The 23,210-nt window shown below is 35.3% G+C and overlaps 1 protein-coding gene across 1 annotated transcript in view; it reads left to right on the plus strand.

The window, feature by feature from the left end:
- Positions 1 to 22,772, plus strand: part of OLA1 (Obg like ATPase 1) — a 172,055-nt gene extending 149,283 nt beyond the window's left edge. Inside the window, exons 8-11 of the mRNA XM_047870985.1 lie at positions 15,848 to 15,988; positions 16,677 to 16,773; positions 18,828 to 18,950; positions 22,264 to 22,772. Coding sequence (XP_047726941.1) covers positions 15,848 to 15,988; positions 16,677 to 16,773; positions 18,828 to 18,950; positions 22,264 to 22,365 — 463 coding nt within the window. The 3' untranslated portion in view covers positions 22,366 to 22,772. The remainder of the gene's footprint in view (positions 1 to 15,847; positions 15,989 to 16,676; positions 16,774 to 18,827; positions 18,951 to 22,263) is intronic.
- The last annotated feature ends 438 nt before the right edge of the window (positions 22,773 to 23,210 follow it).

Genomic DNA, 23,210 nt, shown 5'->3' on the forward strand with positions numbered 1-23,210 from the left:
GTCATCTGCAGCGTTTATTAAAACATAGATTGTTGGCCTCACTACCAGATTTCTGATCCAGTAAGTCTGGGATGGGGTCTGAGAACTGTCACGTCCAAAAAGTTTGTAGGTGATCCTGATGCTGTGGTACACGGAGGTTAGGCTGAAGAGTGCCACTCTGCTAATAATTTGCAAATTGGCCTCCTTAGTTTCTTCTCTTAGTCCTTTTCAAGTTTCATTATTCCTAACTGTCAACAAAAAACCCCACTTGGCTATTCCATTATCATTATTAAGCTTAAGATGTATAAAACGAAACTCCTTATTTTTTCCTATAAAGCATCCACAGTGGAATCTACTTCTAAACTTTCCTCTTTGTTAGTGGTACTGGCACCCTTTGAATCTTTTCAGCTTAAGTTCTTCATTCTTTAAATCATTTTAATATATCTTCTTTCATATACCATATTCAGTTAATCACTGAGTTCCATTTTTTTTCCCTTCTAAATCTGGCCCTTATTCACCCTTTTCTCTTCATTTTCACTGCTTATCAACTAAACCTAAAACCTCACCACTTCATGTCTGAGTTATGTGACAGCCTCCTAGCTTATCAGCCTTGACACTGTAGCTTCTTTTCATGTGCAGGGCATTCTCATTTGCTTTAAAAAAATTTTTTTAATGTTTATTTTTGAGAGAAAGAGAGACAGAGCGTGAGCTGAGGAGGGGCAGAGAGAAAGGGAGACACAGAATCCGAAGCAGGCTCCAGGCTCTGAGCTGTCAGAATGCACAGAGCCTGACACAGGGCTCGAACTCATGATCTGTGAGATCGTGGGTTGGTAGTAATAAACAAGACAAGTATTTTTTATGTATACTGAGCCGAAGTCGGACGCTCAACCGACTGAGCCACCCCAGAAGCCCCTCATTTGCCTTAAACAAATCACTGTGCCATTTTCTCAGTCCACCATCTTTCCTTGAAACATAGGAGAGTATCTTCACAACTTGGGATAGGCAAAAATCTCTGGGATGAGTTACAGAAAACACTTATAATAAAACACTTATGACTTCATCATAATGAATAACTTTCGTTCATCAAAAAACATTACTAAGAAAGTGAATAAACTAGCCACAGACTGAAGAAATATATTTATTACACATATATCTGACCAAGGAATTATGTCCAGAATATATTGTTAAAGTTTCTACAAATGAACAATGTTATGACCAATTACCCAATTTTAAAAATGGGCAAAAGTCTCAAACGTACACTTTATGGAAGAAGATACATGAATAAACATGAAAATAGGTACTGGGGCACCTGGGTGGTTCAGTCAGTTAAGTGTCTAACTTCAGCTCAGGTCATGTTCTTTTCAGTTAGTGGGTTCGAGCCTCGTGTCAGTTTCTGTGTTGACAGCTTGGAGCCTGGAGCCTGCTTCAGGTTCTGTGCCTCTCTCTGTCTCTCACTCTAAAAAATAAACAAACTTAAAAAAAAAATTTTTTTTTTAAAGAAAACTTACTAGACCTATCCACTCAATGAATCAAACTCCAATGAACATCGACCCTGTGGTCTAGTAATTCCAACTTCTGGAGTAAAAATGTATGCTCATATGTTATAAATGGTCCTGTTACACAAAATAGTAGCAGCCTTATTCGTAATAGTCTAAAATTAGAAGCAACTTACATGTCTATCAGTAGGGAAATGAATAATTGTGCCTATTTATACCCATAAAATACACAGAGCAACATGGTGAGTCAGGAGTGGGATTGGGTAGAAAGGGCCATAATGGAAAAAGTAAAGTTTTAAAAAACCACCATTGGTTCCTTGTTTCCTATCAGATGTATATCAGTATACATAAAAAATACTTAGATGAACTTGGTAAGGCTGACTTGGTAAGCTCTGTGACAACAAGGACCATGTTTGTCTTGTTTCTTACTACCAACCCACTGCTTTGTTCTCTCCCTCCCTCTCTCTCAAAATAAATAAAGAAAAAGAAAAAGAAAGTATGCGTCCTACTCTTTTACCTCAAATCCATTTCTTGTACGATATTTGCAGCCCTAAATAATATGTTGCCCCTTCTTAGACACTGTAGGAATATCACTCAGCTATGATTTTAATGAGTAGCAAACTTGCCATTTTTTATACAGCAGACAGGACAATATAAAGAGGAAAAGAAATCTCTTTAAAGATATTTTGATGTGGTTAGTCCTTAGACCTGCCTTATCAGATAAATCTGATTAATAGCCAGAACACAGATACAACACAGTTTTATGTAAGAAATTAGAACCGAGTTGAGGTGTTTAAAAAAGACAGCAGTTGTCATTTTTATCTTTATAAGCTAATATATGTTGAGCACCTACCATGTGTCAGGTACCATACTAAGCATTTTACATGTACTTTCTCATTTAATCTTCATACCAGCCTTGCTGTTATTATCTCCATTTATAGGTGGGGGAACTGAGACTTCATGGCTAGGATTCCTCCTGTCTGGCCCCAGACAGTGCTCTATAACTATATTCTGTACTGCCTCCCTTAGCAAAGGGATTGCCTGTGGGAGTTCTTTAATTATAGGATTCCTTTCATTGAAATAAATTAACTTTTTTTATTTACAAAAATTCATTTGGCACACAATGTCTTGTCAGTAAAATAATGGACTATGGCTTATCATTACTTGTTAGGACAAAGTACAAGCTATGAAACCAACTACAAGTTTTGGTAGATGTGATTCCATTCCCATGTTTCCCAGTTACTCCTTTTCTTGTATAAAAATATTCTTCTCTTAAGCCATTTGGCGTACCACTGATAAAAGTCACTCCATTTCTCATCTAACATGGTTCTATTTAGCTTCTCTGAAAATATATGTTAATAAGAATAATTGCAGGTACCTATTTGCAGCGATTGAAGTTTACATAAGAGCTCTTCTGTTTCTTAGTGCTTCTTGTTTCTCCTCTGTCCCCAAATCCCTTTTCTCCACAGATACGTAAACAGTGACTTTCCCTTTCTTACAGTGACTATTTGCCTTGGGTTTGGGTCCTTCTGTGTCGGTTCCTTTATAAAATTTACATGTACCCCACATGGTAAACTGAGGATTTCGATAAACAGGATCATGAGGGAATGGTCACTTTTGTTAGATTATAGAAGCACCCTACAGAGGCTGAATTCAGAACAACTTCAAGAAGAAGGATCCATTTAGGAAAGGAGGTCTGTGCAAATGGACTCTGACATACACACCCATGTTTGTCTTTCCCTTGGTGGTTTCTTACATTCTTATTGGCCCCACAAAATTCCAGCTCTATCATGAGTAAAAACCCCTTTCCTTTTCTGCTTTTCCTGTTATAACTAAACCTGAAAACAATGTTACAATTGAAAAGACAATTAAATGTATTGGTTTCTGTTTTTCTGAGATTTCTGATTTAAATGAGGCCAAAATCTTCTTTTGTTGGGATTGTGGCACCCCCTCCTCATTATGCCTGTAGCACATTACTTCCCCTATCATAACACTTATTATGCTCCTTTACCCCCTGTACCCCCTTTTTCAAAGTGTAACTTTGAAAGATCTAGCGTAATGCTTACTAGTACACATAGTTGCTTAATAATATTTTTTCAATCATTGTGCTTAAATTCTTTCCCTTCCAGTTACCTCCCTATCTATAAAAGGTTGGTGAGACAAGAGTTCTTCCTAGAAATACAGACCTGATTTTTTTTTCAGACCTGATTTTTAAAAAGAACTCTCACTCTTTATTCACAGGTAATCTAATAGTATTTTTAACTCTACAGTAATGATTAAGAATGACCCCATTCACTGATAGGAGAGAGCTAAGGTTGGGAACTAACATTTGAAGGCCTCTTATGTTCTAGGCACTTTAATACTAACATCAACCTGTGAGGAAAAATAATTGTTATTTGTGTTATAGGTGATTAAACAGAGGTTCGGGAAACCTAAACGGCTTTTTTAGGATCTTGTGGCTAGTGTGCAATTAAGCTGAAATTTGAATTGATCTTTGCCTTACTCCAAAATTTCTGTTTTTTCCTATTGATCCCTATTCTCTCTAAAAGGTCAGACATCATAGGATCATAATGTACAGAATATTAGCATTTTTGTTATCTTTAAAATCTAAGTTTAGCTTTGGGGTTTATATTTTTTAGATAATTAGTGTACACGAAATTCTCCCTTTTAAAATACACAATTCGGGGGCGCCTGAGTGGCGCAGTCGGTTGAGCGTCCGACTTCAGCCAGGTCACGATCTCGCGGTCCGGGAGTTCGAGCCCCGCGTCGGGCTCTGGGCTGATGGCTCAGAGCCTGGAGCCTGTTTCCGATTCTGTGTCTCCCTCTCTCTCTGCCCCTCCCCCGTTCATGCTCTGTCTCTCTCTGTCCCAAAAATAAATAAACGTTGAAAAAAAAAATAAAATAAAATAAAATACACAATTCAGTGGGTTTTAATGTATTTACAGTGTTGTGCCACCATCACCACTAATTCCAGAACATTTTACCCCCAGAAGAAACCCTGTGCTTATTAATAGTCATTCCCCATTGCCTTCTCTACCTAACCCCCTGGTAACCACTGATCTGTTTTATGTCTATCTGGGTTTGTCCATTGAGGATATTTCAAATAAGTTGAATTATAGAACATGTGGCCCTTTGTGTTTGATGGCTTTTACTTTGTACGTTTTAAGGTTCATCCATGTTGTAGCATGTATCAGTACTTCATTTCTTTTTATGTCTAACTTACATTTCATTGTATGGATATACAACTTATTATTGTCCATCCTTTTTTTTTAACTTCTTAAAAAATTTTTACTTATTAAGTAATCTCTACACTCCATGTGAGGTTCAAATTTATGATCCCAAGATCAAGAATCGCATGCTCTTCCGACTGAGCCAGTCGGGCACCCCGATTGTCTATCTTTTTAGTTATAAACATCCTGATGGTTATAGAATGGTATCTCATTATGGTGTTGATTTGCATTTCTCAATAATTAGTGGTACTGAGCATCTTTTCATATGCTTGTTGGACATTTCCGGGAGACATGGTTGCCCATTTTAAGTTGGGTTTCTGTACTTTTATTACTGAGTTAGTTGTAAGTTATAATTAAGTTTTAAATATACACATTCTGGCTGCTAGACCCTTATCAGATAAATGATTTCCAATGTTTTTACCCATTTTATGGATTCTTATTTCACTTTCTTGATAGTGTCTTCTGGTGAACAAAACTTTTAATTTTGATAAAGTCTAATTTATTTTTTTGTTTGGTTACCTGTGCTTTACATGTCCTCTCTGAAACACTATTGCCTAATCCAAGGTCATGAAGATTTCCACCAGTTTTCTTCTAAGAGTTTTATAGTTTTAACCCTACATTTAGGGCTTTGGTTCATTTTTCTTTTTGTTTGTAGATATCCACTTATCCGAGCACCATTTGTTGACTATTCTTTCCTCGTTGAATTGTTTTGGTACCCTCGTCAAAAATCAGTTGACTGTAACGCAAAGATGACAACAACAAAAAATAAATAACGCAATTAAAAATGGGCAAAAGATTTGAATAAACATTTCTCCAAAGAAGATATACAAAGAACCAACAAGCATATGAAAAGATGCCAATATCACTAATCATTAAAGAAATGCAAATCAAAGCACAATGAGGTATCAGTCATCTCACACCCTTTAAGATATGAGCACTATAAAAGAAAATGTGTTGGCAAGGATGTGCAGAAATGGTAACCTTTGTGCAATATTGGTGGAAATGAAAACCAGTATGGAGATTCCTTTAACAATTAAAAATAAAATTACCATGTAATCCAGCAATCCCACTTCTTGGCATATATCCCAAAGAATTGAAAGCAGAATCTTGAGAGATATTTGCATACCCATGTTCATTGCCTCATTGTTCATAATAGTCAAGAGATAGAAGCAATCCAGATGCTTATTAGTGAATTTTGCTTATCAGTGATAAGCAAAATGTGGTATATACCTGCAATGGAATATTATTAAGCCTTTAAAAAGAAGGAAATCCACTGAATTGTTTTGATGCCCTTGTCAGAAATCAATTGACTGTAACAAAATCAACATCAAATAACACAGTTTAAAAATGGGCAAAGGCTTGAATAAACATTTCGACATATGCTATTACGTGGATGAATCCTGAGCACATCATGCTAAGTGAAATAAGCCAAATCACACAAGAGAAAAACTATATGATTTTACTTGTAAGAGGTGTCTAAAGTAGTCAAATCATACAAACAGAAAGTAGAATGATAGTCACCAGAGACTGGGGTTCGGGGAGAAATGGAAAGGTGGTGTTCACTGGGTATAAAATTTCAGTTTTGCAAAATGAAAAAGTTGTGAAGATCATTACACAGTAGTGTGAATATAGTTAACACTACTGAACTATACATTTAAAAATGATTAAGATGATAAATTTTATGTTTTTCTTTTACCACAGTGAAAATTGTTTTATTATTTTATTTTATTTTATTTTTTATTTTTTAAAATTACACCCAAATTAGCATATAGTGCAACAATGATTTCAGGAGTAGATTCCTTAGTGCCCCTTACCCATTTAGCCCATCCCCCCTCCCACAACCCCTCCATACCACAATTAAAATTGTCTTAATCAATTGATTATGGGTGTATGGGCTTTTTGCTGAACTCACACATCTATTCCATTGATCTGTATGTCTAGCTTTATGCCAATGCCACATAATCTTGATTACTTGACATATCGTTTTTATAGTAAGTTTTAAAGGTTCTTTTTTTTTTTTTTTTTTTTAGTGTTTGTTTATTTTTGAGAGACAGAGAGCACGAGCAAGGGAGGGACGGTGCGGGGGGGGGGGGGGGGGGACACACAGAATCTGAAGCAGGCTCCAGGCTCTGAGCTGTCAGCACGGAGCCCGACGCAGGGTTTGAACCCACAAACTGTGTGACCATTACCTGAGCCAAAGTTAGACACTTAACTGACTGAGCCACCCAAGTGCCCCTAGTAAGTTTTGAAATAGGGAATGGTGAATCCTTCCAGTTTGGGGTTTTGTTTGTTTTTTTCAATATTATTTTGGCTAGTCTGTCTCGGCCTTTCATTTTTCATATGAATCTTAGGATGGGCTTGTCAATTTCTGCACATAAGGCAGCTGGAATTTTAATAGAGTGCGTGGAGTCTGTGGATCAGTTTGGAGAATATTGCTGTCTTAACAGTATTCAGTCTTTGACTGCATGAGTACGGATGTCTTTCCACTTCAGTCCGTAATTTCTGTTAATGGTACTTTGTAATTTTCTTGTACAAGGACACTTCTTTTGTTAAATATGTACTTCTGAATGTTCATTTACCTAATCTGTAGATTAACTTTCAATTTAATTCATTCCTAATTGTTGATCTGCCCAGCACCTAACGAGCATCTGTTTGTGCCAGGCACGGTTATAAGTGGTGCTGGGGATACTGCAGGGAACAAAGTATTTAAAAATTCCTTGCCCTAATAACTGGGTAAGCGGGTTCACCAGTGCTGGGTAGAAGAACATAGTAAGTGCTATGGAAAAAAAAAATGAGGTGAGGGAATAGAGAATGACAGAAGAGGAGAAGAGAGAGGTGTTTTGTTTTTCTTTTAAAGATGGTGAAAAGTAGTATTTAAGCAGAAAGACTTTAGCACTTACACTTGTTCGGCTTCTGGCATATGCCATAAAATGGTAGTTTGCCATCTAAAAAGGATCATCTACTCATTGAACTTTAGAGTTGCTAAAAACAACAGAACTTTCTTCTGATGAAATCGGATGCAGAAATTCAACATATAAGAATGATGCAGCTGTGGTTGAAATGCGAGAGTGGAGGATCTACAGCCTCCATGTTCCTTCATCTCTTTCCACCCTTTTGTCTCCTAGCATCTTGGGAGCTCCTTTAGAGAACCCAGAACATACTGAAAACTACTCATCAGCTTGCAGATTAGTAAATTAAAGCTAAGAGGCCTTAAGTAACTGCCCGTAGTCACTCAACTAGTTATTAGCCTAAAGCTCTTTCCATTTTATCATCCATTCAGAAGATGATTGAACATCCACTGTGTCTCAGTGCTATGTTGGGAGAGTTCTGTGGATATATCTGGGAACAAAAGACAGTTCCTGACCTCAAGAAGTTTTTATTATAGTGGGAGAAGAGAAGAAAATAGACAATCTATAATACAGGGTGGAACGTGGTAATAGCGTCTATGTGGAAGCTCAGAGAAGACTCTGCAGGAGCAGGTTTCTTAAATAATAAATTGGAGTTTGACCAGTTACTCATATACTTAAATGAAGATAATCCCAAAACGTGGTCATTATCAGTATCAGGATGCTTTTAACTATAAATAACAAACACCATTCTAATACATAATAATAAGACCCAAGGTAATATGTCTCTAGGGTTGTTTAATTCAGTGTTCCTGTTTAACTCAAGGTTGTGATATTATTACCAAGAAGAAGGGTTTTTCTCCTCTTTCCCCACTTCGGTTGGTCACAAAGTGGCCCCTAGAATTCCAGGGTAAGATCCAGAAATAGTGTGCAGTAAAGACGCCCATCTTTTCTTGCTTAAGAGCCAAAGGAACCTTTCAGAGTCTTTTTCTGAAGCCTCTAGGAGGCTTCCCCTCATGCCCCATGACCAGAACGGGGTTCCTGTGCCCATTCTCAAACCAGTTGCCAGCTAGAGAATGGGATTACTATGGTTTTCTCCAACTATTTAGGATTCATCCTGCTGTTTCCTCCCGTCTATTCATTGAAAGAATTTTTTTTGTAAACAAAGCCTTTTTGCTGAATATAGATAATTGCATATATTATCTTTTTTTTAAGTATGTTAAGAGTTAAAGAAATCTCAGAGTCATGGTGAACCCAAAGTGTTAGGATAAATATATCCCAATTTTTCTAATTTGCTTTTAAGGTTGTCTCCTTGTCATAGCACCTATTGTTTCAGTTTCTTCATAACCTTCCAGTTACTGCTAGAGTCAGAAATCTTGTTAATCCTTGAACCAGAGAGCCTGGAACCTGGTTTTTATTTATTTGCTGCAAAAGGAATGCCCATTTCTGTAGACTTTATTTCCTTTTATGCACACATGGGCACACACACACGGACACACACATGCTTAGATGTATACAAAGGCCATCTTACTATGGTGACTGCAGAAGGAGTGGAGTTTTTCAGACAGTGGTTCTGTGAGGTCCTTATAGGGAACAATTTGTGGTATAATATCCCTTTTACTTGATAAGAATTTAAATTTCACAAAGTCTGCTCTGTAGGAATCACTTCTTATAATTTGAATCTAGACTCCAAAGTTAACTTACTACAGATGTTTTTCCAGGTATTGAGGCTTATTAGAATAAGAGACGTGTAATCATGTCTTACACAGTAAGAAACTGTGACCATATAGTAATTCTGTCTAAAGTAATTATTTTTACTGTGAATTTGGAACTTCGTTGACATTGCAGGGGATTCACAGACCTTTTCCTTACACTTCCTAAATTCTAGTGACTTTTTTCTCTTGTGGTTTTGAACCTGGAAGATGTAAGCAGGAATTTTTTTTTATTATTCTCACTCCTCTCATATCAGTGGGATATGTGGTCAGCATCTGCTTAGTTGTCTGTTGGTCTGAGGCGTTATCTCAGACATTTTCCTCCTTTCAGTTAATGTGCTGTTATTTTCAAAGTCCTTTAGTTCAGTGCTTCTGAAAGTTTAATATATCTATGAAATACCTGGGGATCTTGTTAAAATGCAGATTCTGAAATTCTGCACTTCCAATAGATACCCAAGTGATGTGACCATGTTCTGAGGAACAGAGTTATAATTGTTCTTCTGTACAGCTCCATGAAGTCAGACAAGAACACTGAAATTTGAAGTCTGTTACATACATCAAAGATGGGGATCTCTTTTGGAACAGGGATTAGGTTTTTAGACACGAATCAATTAGACTAAAGTTTACCTTTTTTTGGTATTTTCTTTCTCCCTCCTTCCCCTCCACCCCCATTGGCTTCCCTATTCTAGTAACGGCATTCTAATAACTTTATTCAAAGAATTCTAAAGAGTTGGGAATTTTGGATTTTCTGGAGTTAACTTTTGGGCCTTGAACAAATATTGCTTACAGCATATATTTCAGTTTGTATATTGTTTGTGGTATTAATTTTAGTATTAATAATTCTAGTGTCATTTATTGCCATTTGTGAAAGAGCTGGATTAATCAGTGTTTCTGTCATCTTTAAGAGGATAACCTTACCTTCCATGAGCCATTATTTCTTTTTTTTTCTTTTCTTCTACAACACTGTAAATTGACATTAATTTGCAGTGATTATGTTTGGAAAATGGAAAAAAGGAATGTGATATTTTAAAGTCATTTCTTTGGTACTCTGAGCAGTTTTAATAGAAGAGAGAGTAAACCTGTAAGGCAGGGAGACTAAAATGACCTCAGTCTTTATCAGTGCCCCCTGGATTTATGGTACATCCATACCATGAACAACATGAGAGAACTAGCTTAGTAAAGGTCAAGTCCTTAATAACATTGACTGAATGATATTAAGTCACTGAATGAATCAGCCCTAGATCCTCCTTTGTGTAAGTTGCATCATTTTCTGAATATTGACATATGGTTCTTGGCTAGCAGTCGGTCAGATATAAGATATTACTGCTGATTTTTAAAAAAAGAAAGAAAAAGTAAGACCTAGATTCGCAGAAAATTATGTAGGTTGTATATAAGGACCTAATCCTATCATATGTAACAGTTTTAAGGATTTTAAATATCCTTTGATGTTGCAAACTAGAGTGAACAGATTGGAGAGAGTTCTCATGTTCAGCAAAAATACCATAAATGACAATATAACTTGGCTTTAGTGCTGGGTTGAGTGATCTTTAGTAGCTAGGATGTAGTCAAAAGGCTAGATGGACATGAAGTATGGAAAAAAAGTTAAAGTTCTTATGAAAGTATGTTAGAGAAAACTATTTCAGGAGTTTAAGTTGCAAGAATTTAGTTACGTAGAATATCAAATAGCACCATCGAGATTGTCCTATTTCCCATTATAAAGGTAAGTATTGTTTTGTGAAACCTGTGTCAGTTTGGATATGTGTATGAAAATAATATGTCTGTGCACCATATGTTTGAATCCAGTATAAAATCTATTTCTTCCTGTGGGTAATATTCAAAAACAAGTTTGAAAGCTGTTGTATTAGAACACAATAAAATGGAAGATTTAACTCCAGTATGGAGAGGTTTCAGTTAAGATGGTGGACTGAGCCGGTACAGGAGGCTCCCCTCTTGTTCCTCATGTATGGAAACACCAGAGAAAATAACCAGTCAAGGATGGTCTTGATGATGATGTGGTATTTTTAGAACACACAGAAGGACTTGAAAGACAGTAAGGGGTTTTCTAGGTGCCAAAAACAATGAGGAAACTCAGTGAGAGTAGAGAGTAAAATCAATAAGGTATGGCTCTTGAGGAAAACCCAGCTAATATATGGCCTAGAAGCCTTGGTGGCCATAGGAATAAGAGTCCAGGCATGGGCCCTGGACTGCAGGTACCAGAATGAGGCTCATTCATAAAAGCTTAGAAAAAGCTATCCTTTCCATAATCAGGTCCTAGAAAAATGCCTTCCATTCCCACCCCTTCCAGACAAAGGAAGAAACTGTACTATCAGGAATTAGAGACTAGGACAGAACTGTATGAGGTAGGAGGCCTTAATTTGCATGACCAATAACCTAATGCAGAAATAACTAAGCCTTAAAATGATCCAGAGCCCATGACCCTCCATAGCTCTTTCCTGGAAGAATAAGCGCAAAACTACTCCATAGATAGATCTCTAAACATGGGGAAGCAGACTCCCTTAGAACTTGACTGCTGCTGCCAAATGACCACACACAAATGACCCAAACGGCACAGCACATACAAAGGAACCAACTGTTTGAGGGGCTGCTTGCAGGTGACAAATGATGGGGGGGCAGAGTTTTACCCAAGAAACCAGAAGTAATTAGAGCAGTCCGAAAAGAACTTTTAATCTGCTTAAAATAGGGAAAGGGACTAAGAACTCATTAAATAAGAGTAAAATATTCTTAAAAAGAGCAGGTAGATTTGAAAGAGAAACAAATAGAATTTTTAGAAATAAAATTAGTATCTGGGAAAAGAAATACAAGCAATGTAAATAAATCCTAGGAAAATCAAATTATGGAATCTGGAATTTTAAGACTTGCTGAGAAGATCAGATTATAAGAGCAAAGATACATTTGAGACATGATCTTTTGGAAATCGAATACTAATTTAATATTAAAGATCTTGTTCTGCCAAACAGTGTCACCTCACAACCTGCCAGTGTATCTCCAAAGCATCATCCTTTTAGTCTTAAAACTCCTTGTCTTTGCTTTGTCCCCTTGCTATGGAATCATTACCAGAGAGAAAAATACAACTAATGGCAATTCCTTTTTCCATTTGTCACTCATAAGACTTTGGGGAAATCAGCGTGGCTCTGGCTCCTTATCAAGAGAAGGGTGGATCCCCCTGCAATAATCTGGTTGTATAAATTTGCAAAATGAACATTATCAAAGTCTTTACAGCTTAACTCTTTGGGAGTGTAGTGTCTTTACTGTTTTGTCTCTCCTTATATAATTCGATATTCTGTGACAGTTTCATCATCATTTTCATTATTTTGGTCTCTAACAATTGGATAGTGTTCTTTAGACATTTGTTAACGTTGTATATGGAGATTATTATTCAGTCACTTTGACAGAATGTACTTGAAACTGTTTTTCTGGTGGTGGTACTGAGCTCAACTTTGATTTTTCATATCCCTCTTGTGCTAGTAGCACACATTTTTTAGATGACTAACTATAGTTTGGGGTATGGTTTGTAGCAATAGAATAGACATTTTTCTGCAAAAGGTAACTGGTCCCAATGGGGTTCAAACTTGTGATCTTGGCCTCATTATCACACTTTTGTAACCATAAGACCTAATAGATATATTATATGTATTTCAGTCTATAATCTTAAAATTGAGGACTATGTTTTCATTACCGAAGGCTTACTTCAAATATGTAATTAAAAATCACTTTGGGACATTTCTCACTTTTGTTTGATAGTAAAAGTAACAAAAGTAAAGCAGACAGCCAAAGAACCTAACTCACTTTTCATCTTCCCTGTGTTTTCTATGACAGTGAAAGTCACAAAAGTGAAGCTTGCAGGCAAAGAGCCTAACTCACTTTACGGAGAGTGCTCCGGTACCTTTTTCTTTTAGTGAGGCTATAGCAGGTCTGATGTCAGTCACTTTAGAGACCTTTAGACCTCAGTGCTCATTTATTGCTAAAATGTACCAGCTCTGCTTCTGCATTATGAAGATCATCTGTCAACACTTTGAGATATTCTCCTTTGTTATTAAGCTTGTGATGCTCTACACTGTCAGGTTTTTTGCCAATTATAGTTAAGGTACAATGGTGTATTCACCAGATCAAAGTCTCACATTGGCGGTAGAGGAATGATTTGTAAGTCTTTATTCATCTGAATTGTACAATAGAACACCTGAGGAATGCAAATAATCCCTCTGAGGATTCTGCAGGAAAGGCTGTTAAAATGACAGGGTAGAACTATTGTTATTCTGAATTGATGTTTTAGCCAAAGTAATTATTTCTTATCTTGTTGTTTCATAACAGTTCTGGTTTTATTAGTTATGTTGACCATATTTATGAAACAAAATGTGTATTATATTTTTATATTATCCTCTTACCTGGGCTTGTTTTATTTCATTTTCAATGAATACACACACACACACGCACACACACACACACACACACACACACACACACACTTGATTCTGACTTGTATAATAAACGTATGTTATTAAACCATATCGTTTGTTTGAATAGTGTAAGTCTGTGAAGTAACTTAGAATCTTATAATGTTCTTATAGGCAGAAGTATATCAATTTAAATTTTCCCTTTTTGGGGGCACCTGTCTGGCTCAGTCTGTGGAGTATGAGTGTGCAATTCTTGGTCTCGGGCTTGTGAGTTCGAGCCCCCCATTGGGTGTAGAGATTACTTAAAAGTAAAATCTTTAAAAATAATAATAAAAATAAAAACGGATTTTCCCTTTTTTCTTTAACCTGTCCTTCATAATTTTGGATAATAAAATATCTGGTTTGGATTTCTTATTTTAAAGGACACATACTTTATTCCAAAATAATCTTAGGGATTGTTCCATTCTTTTAGGATGTGACCAAAGGAAAAAAAAATTAAGATCAGAAACCACTGATAACATATTAAATAAGTAAATTATAGGTTAGCCTTATATAACAAACATGTACAAACTGCTGTATGTAAACATGTACAAACTGTTGTGTGAATATTTCACTCCTTTATCCCATCCTAAATCCTACTCAGTAGGCTATATTCTTAATTTTATAATAACTCTGATCCCCTGTCATTTTCTTTGATAGGTGAGTTTTGATGAATTTGTGGTCCAGTTCTTGTGTTTCTAAGGTGGCATTTACATTGATTATTTAAAGGATACCTGCCACAATTTTTTTTGCCATAATAGCTATTAAAACCTTGGTCTAAATTTGGGAGACTAGTAGGGTTATGTAAAACTTGTATGCATTAACATTTTTAACATAAGTTTCTATGACATCTATGTTCACTTCTATACTAAACCCTGCTCCAGAATCATAGGCATATAATCTATGATAATCTGAGAATGAAAATAATAGTAACTACTGTTATTATTAACAGTTATAATAATAGTAATACCATTTATTGGAGGCCAGGCATTACTTTTCTAGGTTCATTACAATATAATGTGTACTATAATTATCTCCATTTTTATAGATGAGGAAACTGAGGCTTCTTGGGGCACCTGGGTGGCTGACAGCTCAGAGCCTGGAGCCTGCTTCAGATTCTCTCTCTCTCTCTCTCTCTCTCTCTCTCTCTCTCTGTCTCTCTCTCTGTCTCTCTCTGCCCCTCCCCTGCTCATGCTCTCTCTCTCTCTCTCTCTGTCTCTGTCTCTCTCTCAAAAATAAATAAACATTATTAAAAAGAAAGAAAGAAAGTTTCAGTAACCTGCCCAGGAATTAAAAGCTAGAATCAGAACCTAGTTAATATATTCACTATACTTCTTCATTTTCTAACTACTGCTTTGCCAGAATACTCCATGATTTGGAAGAAAAAGAAATCATTCAATAACATCCTTTCAGCAAACACTTGGTATCTATTCCCTAACTGATTTGGCTTTCTAAACCCTTTGTGATTAAAGGAATTTATTTCCTCTGCAGTTCCCTTATTTGTGGTCCTACAAAAGTGAGATTCGTTAAGAATGGTGTGCATATATAATCAACTAGGTTTGTAAATCTGTGTTTCTGGATGTGTTTGTCTTGATTAGCAGAAATCTCCCTCACAACCAGGTGTAACTGTAAGCTTTTGTTAGTCCCAGAAGGAACTGAACTAGGCATATAAATATCTGGGTGGAACCAATTATTTATTTGACAAAAACTTCACAATTAGCTGGCACTTTTTAGGTTATGGTTCCTATATAAACAGAACTTGACGTTTTTGCTTCTTAACATTTTACTTTGTAAACTAAGGAAAATAATATAAATCATAAAATTGAGGTTTTCAAGGGCACAGGTGTTAATGCTGAAAAAATTTAGTGTAAGTTTAAAAAGTTTTATAATATTTGTGTAATAGTTTGTATTGAAAATGTGCTAAAGTAAAACTAGATTACAGTAAAATCTCATGGCGTATACCTGAAGCAATTGCTGCCTGTTAATGCCTTGACCTTGGAAAGCTATACACAAAAAGATGGCATCATAAAACCGTGCAATTCTTATGAATATGTATGTGCTACTTGATAATAATGAATGTGGTACAGTCATGCATGCACTACAAGATAATGTTGTGCCCTTTTTTGTCTACAGGTTGATAAAAATTAAAGAGTGGGTGGACAAGTATGACCCAGGTGCCTTGGTCATTCCTTTTAGTGGGGCCTTGGAACTCAAGTTGCAAGAATTGAGTGCTGAGGAGAGACAGAAGTATCTGGAAGCGAACATGACACAAAGGTTAATTAGCATTCATTTTCCCTACACTTTATTATCAACTATTTCCTTGCAGTAATTTAATTGCTTGCGCTGATAGAATAATAAATGACAGAGTAATTACCATTATAAAGAGGGAATCTTCTCCTTTCTTTACCATGAGACAGAGTGAAAAGATTTATTTTAAATTAAGTTTTTAACTGTCATCTGTCATCTCTGTACAGTGTTTTAATTATAACATAGGTATTAGTTATGTATATTTTTGAGAAGGAATGATCGCCAAAACTCTTTCGTCATGTTCAGTGGGGGAGGGGAAAGGGTGAATCAGTTGCCTTAATTTTTTCTGAGTAACACTAATATATTGTTTAAACATTGGATTTCAGTCAAATAATGTTGCTTGCATGACCCATGTCCTGGAAATAATTAATATTGGAGGAAAATAGTTTTAGGATGGGCAGATCAAATTTTTCTTTTTTTTTATGGTAAACAGTTTGAAATGATACATTCAGACTAATATAATTAAAACCTATTTTAGAAGGGGTTTTTAGAAACAGTTACATGCTTTCAGTCCTCTTCAAGTGTATTATGAAAGATGAATGGTCATTTACTAATATCTTTAACATTTCTGCTTGAAATGAATAATTTTAGCTCTATACTGATCTCTGGCACAATCAACTTATATGTTGAGTGAATTTGTTTCATTTTATTTCAGCGCTTTGCCAAAGATCATTAAGGCTGGGTTTGCAGCACTCCAACTAGAATACTTTTTCACTGCAGGCCCAGATGAAGTACGTGCATGGACCATCAGGGTAAGATTCATACTTATTCATCAGCTATATCCAGTTCCACACTATTGAATTCAGATTGATATCACTGACTTTGAAGTTTGTCATGGTGGCGGTTAGCTAGTCATTACAGATGAGGTTTTTGTCCAGGATAACTTTAATTATTTGTGAGCTGCTGAACAGTGAAAGTGGAGCGGCATTGATTGAGGCAGGTAACAATTGATTCTGCCTATTACATAGTCTGAATTTCTTCATCCTGTAGAATCTGTCTACCCTCCTCCTGTGGTCAGAGATAAGACGCACCAGTATTGTGCTTGCTTAATCTGTGTGACTGGGTTTGTCTGCAGTGAAATTGATGTTGCTTTTCATTTTGTATTCGCTAAGTTTGTTTGGGTTGCGGGTGGTTCTTTCCTCCTTTGCTTTGCTCGGATTACATTTTCAGCAATAAAAGCAATATGACATCATTATGCTCTTCATAGATACACAGTTGGGCTCAAAGAGCTAAACTCAATGTGTAATAATTCATGCTTTTTTATTTGAATTCATAGAAGTGGTATTTATTTTTGCAATGTTGTATATTCAGTCTTTCTTCTTTAAAAATGTGATATGTATTTTAAATATTGATGTATACTGATTACGACCAGAAAGAATGACTAATTTATTCCCAGAGGACAATAGAAACTGTGAACTGTAATGGCTTGCTTTTAAATGTAAATATATTGTAATATGGTAGTTACTACTTAAAAATATTTTGAAATATATGTAGTCCCAAATAGCATTACAGGATATAAAAATAATGTCATAACTTTTAGAAATACTCCTTGTCTTATGGATTCTTCCATTATGCTTTTTTTAGTATATGCTCCATGATAAATTTTAATGCTATTTTGATTTCTGTTTTCACTGACTATCATAATTTATCGTTAGATTTATTTTGATTTAATATGGGTAGAATCACGGAGGCAGCTCAATGTAATGTTCAATGTGTTGTGTGAATGAGATTCACTTTTTATTCCTTCTCCTCTTTGTAAAGAAATGTTTGATTGACTTCTAACCAAGGTCCTTTTATATAGACTAAGAAAATAATGTCAAAGCAAATCCAAGTTGGTAAACAAATTGCCACGGTTTATTTTCACTATATATTTTAAAGCCTTTAAACTTCCAAACTTAAGTATATGTAGCAGGAAAGATAACATGTTCTGGGCTTGAAAATGTGAAAGCTGGTTTATCTTAAGACTGATTGTAAGTATCCATGATTTAATGTGCTAAGATATTTAGTCAGGTAAGCATCAGTGAGTAGCCATATTAACCCAATACATCTTTTATTGTAAAAACTGTGCTTTATAGTGTCAGACTCCTTATCACTTTAACATGCTTTATTAAGCAGCCTTTAGGTCACCATTATTTCTCAAATTTCTTTCCATGGTTGTGTGTGTCTGGAATGTATGTCCTTGTAATTTAACATATGGAGTAATTATAAGACATTTTTCTTCCCATATCAACTTGAATTTTCCTTCCTGATGGTTAGAGGCAGCCTGTATTATGTTAAATGTTTGGAAATTTTATTACTGAAATTTTATGAGAATTTCAAAATTATTTGCTGAACATAGATTTTTATGATTTGTTGGAAATGTCTTTAAAATGTCCCTTTGTATATTGATTTTTATATGTTCTTTAGATGAGCTGAAATTTTAAGGCTTTTTATCTTTTTTAAACCTTTGATAATTCAGCTTGAAAGTTACTTTAAAATCCTTATTTTTTTTTCCACTGTGAAGAATAGAAAATCGAAATGAAACCTACACCCAAACTAGACCACTGCATCTAAATCAATAAAACTGGATGACTGTCAGGAAAAACAAAGCCATGCTTCTTTAATATCTACTGATCTGTCTGTGCTAAAATCTGCTGCACAGACAGTGCCCAGTGTTCACATTGGACTAATTGTATATCTGACATCTTAACTGTGATATTAAACTAAGTTTAAGTTGAACTCAACTGCAGATCAGAGAAAAGAAACTCTACGCTTACAATCAATCATCTTAAATGCAATTAGTTTTCTCTGGTCTTTCTTCTCAAAGAAAGGGACGAAGGCTCCTCAGGCTGCAGGAAAGATTCACACAGATTTTGAAAAAGGATTCATTATGGCTGAAGTAATGAAATACGAAGATTTTAAAGAAGAAGGTTCTGAAAATGCAGTCAAGGTAAGGAATTATCTTCTGGTTTCATATTGTATAATTTTCACTAATATAAAAATACTCATTAAAATGAATGATAACTGTCTTTTAAAATGTGTGTCAGGGTTTAGTATTCCTGTCAACTGATTGAAGAGCTGTTGCTGTTTACATGCTTTTAGATAATTTTTAAAATGTGTGAATTATCAGTATATATTTGTGGCATTTTTCTAAAACTGAAAATAAAAATAATTTTAAGTAATTATAAATAATTTCAAAGAATTTGTTCACTAATGGCCAAAGGAAAATTATACTTTTTACATTTGAATGTCTAAAGTAAAAGTAGTATATATATGCTCATGATCAATTCAAGGAAAGGGACAGAAATGTAGTTAATCAAAATCTGTTCTTGCTAAAACTTCATAGTTGTACTTTTTTTTCTTTTTTTTTTTTTTTAAGATCTTTGGGAATTTGATTTGCTTTCTCAACACTAGAGGGCAGGTCCAAAATCATGCTTTATTTTAGCTAATAAGTATAATTTGATTTGCAACCACTAACAATGAAGCAGTGCTTATACATGAATAATGATTTTTTTTTAACGTAAATTCTGCAAGCTTAGTTTGGCTTTATTAGGTTTTACTTAGCAAAATCTAATACTGTGTCATCTGTAATTGATAAATAGGTCAAGTGATTAAACTGACATTGTAGGAGGGCTTCTTTATCTTTCATTTAATTCGGTATTTGAAGAATACCATAGAAAATATTAAGAAGTTTAAAAGGTCTCTCTTGTGTTTACTGTTTGGTAATTTGAAAGGAATGCAAAAAAAGTTTGTTTCAAGTTTAGTTTATTCTCATTGGTAATCATTGGAAAGATCATACTGGACAGCAGGACTTTAATAGAACTGTTTGGGACCCCAGGAAGAAGAGGGAAAAATCTTGGTATAATTGGTTCAGTGTAGAGTGAGAGCCCCATTTTGATTTTTAAGTGGAGTGAAAGAAGTTACATTTTATAACTAAATAAAGTCACTAACTTTTTAATGGTGTCATTTGTATTGATAGGTACACAAATACTGAGATTGAACTTTGTCAGGAATGCTAATCAGACTTGAAAAATCTCAGATTATTTTTCAACATGCTACATCGTGTTGGCATGTGTATTTTTTCATGAAGTAAAGATGATTAAGGATGTCTTTCTAGTACTAGAAGTCAAGAACCGATGCTTCTTTTTTATAGTCTGTAAACATGTTTTACCAATCCTTAATCAGTGTCTATGCTGTAATAAAGTTGAAGGATACGTAAATTGGGAACGCTTCCTTGCACTATACAGAGAAACTTTATCATATATAATACAATAATATTTCTTGCTTGTAGAAATGCTTAACACTCACTGGAAGCTTTTATATTATAAATTAGAAAAGAATGACCTCTGGCTTTTCAGCTTAGAATACCATTAAGTATTTTATGTGGTTTTTCATCACCAAAACTAATATTTCAGAATTTGAACTCCAAGTACAGCATTTATGAATTGCATTATGCTCTCTTTTCAACAAATATTTACTTGTATATTATCAAGTAGGTTTTACGTTTGAGAGCAAGATTGTGTACGTGTGTATGTGTGTATGTATATATATATATGTATTTCTAACACCAGTGCAGCATAACTAATTTAATGCCAGTGCTGTGAACTATATACTGAATAGCTCTGTGTGGGCTTTGTAGTCTACAGGGATATCACATTATTAGCAATCATATCTGCTTAGGCAAAGCTGGCTTCTACAGATGGCTGCTTTCAAGTGCAAATGAACTGGTTAGACGTGTCTTGTTTAATACATACTCAAGATTCACAAATGGGTATTGATTTTTTTTTTCAACCAGTGTTTCTGATAGCAGTGGAAATGGATTAAATGGTCTCTAGAGAATTTAAAGGAACACTGTCACCTTTAATTAGTAGTAAAGTTGAGTGGTAACAAAGTATATAAACTTACATTAATATGTCATGTCAATACATATTTGATTTAAATTGTCTATACTGTTTTATAACAGGGGGCTTTAGATTCTCAAAATAAGTAGCATATGGTCTTCAATATATCACATGTCTTTACAGAAATCATGTGAATGTGGGTATGTGTGTGTTTATGTGTATATCTATCTGTATCTTTTTAGAATGTTAGGGTATCTTGGTTTTTTAAAAAAATGGTTCCATTTTAATAGCACATTGTTAGTAGGTGATTTTTAATAAGTAGTCTAGACATTTGAAAATATGCTTACTAGGGTTCTGTGATCTGGTTTGTTGATTTTAACCTCAGATATATGATCTTTGTTAGTGTTGTGTCTGATTAGTATAATTGTACTTGACTTTGAACATTCTTATCAACATCCTCAAAGAGATGTACTAATCTTGTTGGGCAAAGGTTTCATGTTCTCAGTAAATTCTAGCAGAGAGAAAATACTTTGGAGAATTTTTCCCAAAAGATCCTTGAGTTCTCATTGTTGAGTGGTCGATGGTGGGGTCCTGTGGGACTGTGTCAGTTGTGTGCAGTGTTAAGTGTAGATGCTGAAGAGCCTGTTGTGCTTAGGGTGGAGTGTGTGTGCTGCACCTGGGGTGAACCTGGGTCCCTGGAACTGCTGCTTGTTAGTATTAGAATTACTGGCGGATTGCACTTGGGGATCTGCATGCCAGCAGGTGGAATCAGTTGCTTTGCCGACTAATTTACAAGTGCGAAAAATATCTGTCTTTGCAGTTCCAACCTGTTAGAGTCTGCTTGTAACTAGGGCCGTTAGTCAGTAAACTTCTTCGTGATGAATTTTAGTACACACTACTCTGGCCGTGGTCAAGACTAAATAAAAAAAATTCAAGGAAATAATTTAAAATCTGTACATTAAAATTGGTAATAGTCTCTCTTGTAGCAGACTCTTTGGCATCACCAGTATCACCAAATATTTTCCTTAAGCAAATAAAGTAGCTTCAAACTAGTTGTCTAGTCTTCCTGCCTGGTTTGATCTGTTTTGTTACAGTGACTTGCCGGATGTTTGCAGACACATCAGAAATGTACCATAAACAGCATGTAATGAAACTTAATGATATTGGTATAATTACATTTATGTACCAACAATTTAGTAGAGAATACATTATGATTATGTACATATGGAAAATCTAGTTCTGCCCAAATCAGGAAGACTTTGCTTCTCTCCTAGTCTAGTTTTGAACTTACATGTTTTCCCGTATTTCTTGTTGTGTTTAATATGACCCAAGAAGTAGAATACTTTTTGCATCTGCTGCTACCATTTACCTCATGTATTTAGTTTTAAAATAACCCATTTCCTCTCTATCTCCTCTTTACAGGCTGCTGGAAAGTACAGACAACAAGGCAGAAATTACATTGTCGAAGATGGAGATATTATCTTCTTCAAATTTAATACACCTCAGCAACCGAAGAAGAAATAAATTTTAGTTATTGTTCAGATAAATGTACAACTTCCAAAAAGGGATATGATTTTTTTAAATTAAAATTTCTGAAAACTGAGGGACAGATACAGTTGGGGGATGGGAATCTTCTAAAAACAGAATTATTTTTGTTTTAAAATTACAATACTGTGTACCTCCAATGAAATGCAAGTTCACTAAATGTGAACAGCTTTGCTTTTCACGTGATTAAGACCCTAGTCCAAATTGTAGAGGCTTTTCAGGAACCATATTACTCTCATGATACTTCATTAATCTCCATCATGGATGCCAAGCCTGACACATTTGACAGTGAGGACAATGTGGCTTGCTCCTTTTTGAATCTACAGATAATGCATGTTTTACAGTACTCCAGATGTCTACACTCAATAAAACATTTGACAAAACCAGCCTTGGTGTGTTTGGGGATGTCTGTATTGACTGACTGTGGTGTGCTGAATGCGATACGGCACCTGGTGGTTGCTGATTACAGAATTTTAAGGCGTGTGTATGACACAGTAACTGGCAGTGTGGGGCAGCTGCAATTGTATCTTAAAAGTGAGTCTTTCACGGGAATCAGAAGAATAGTATACCAGGGATTTGTCTCAAGAAAGTTAATTAATTTGTAGATGGACATTTTTTTGAAAGATGATAGCAATGACGTTACAAAGGATAGACCATAGATAGACTGTCACCAAAAAGAAAATAATGCTGGAAACAAATTCTGCTTCAAAAATTAAGGGCTTTTTGGTGGTGGTTCTGATTATATTGAGGAGAGTATTCGTTTTTAATGTTTCCTTTGAAATTATGGAATTACTGTGAAAACTAACCATTTGTGTCTGGTGGGT

This window comes from Prionailurus viverrinus, chromosome C1, assembly GCF_022837055.1.
Source record: "Prionailurus viverrinus isolate Anna chromosome C1, UM_Priviv_1.0, whole genome shotgun sequence".
Lineage (NCBI taxonomy): Eukaryota > Metazoa > Chordata > Mammalia > Carnivora > Felidae > Prionailurus > Prionailurus viverrinus.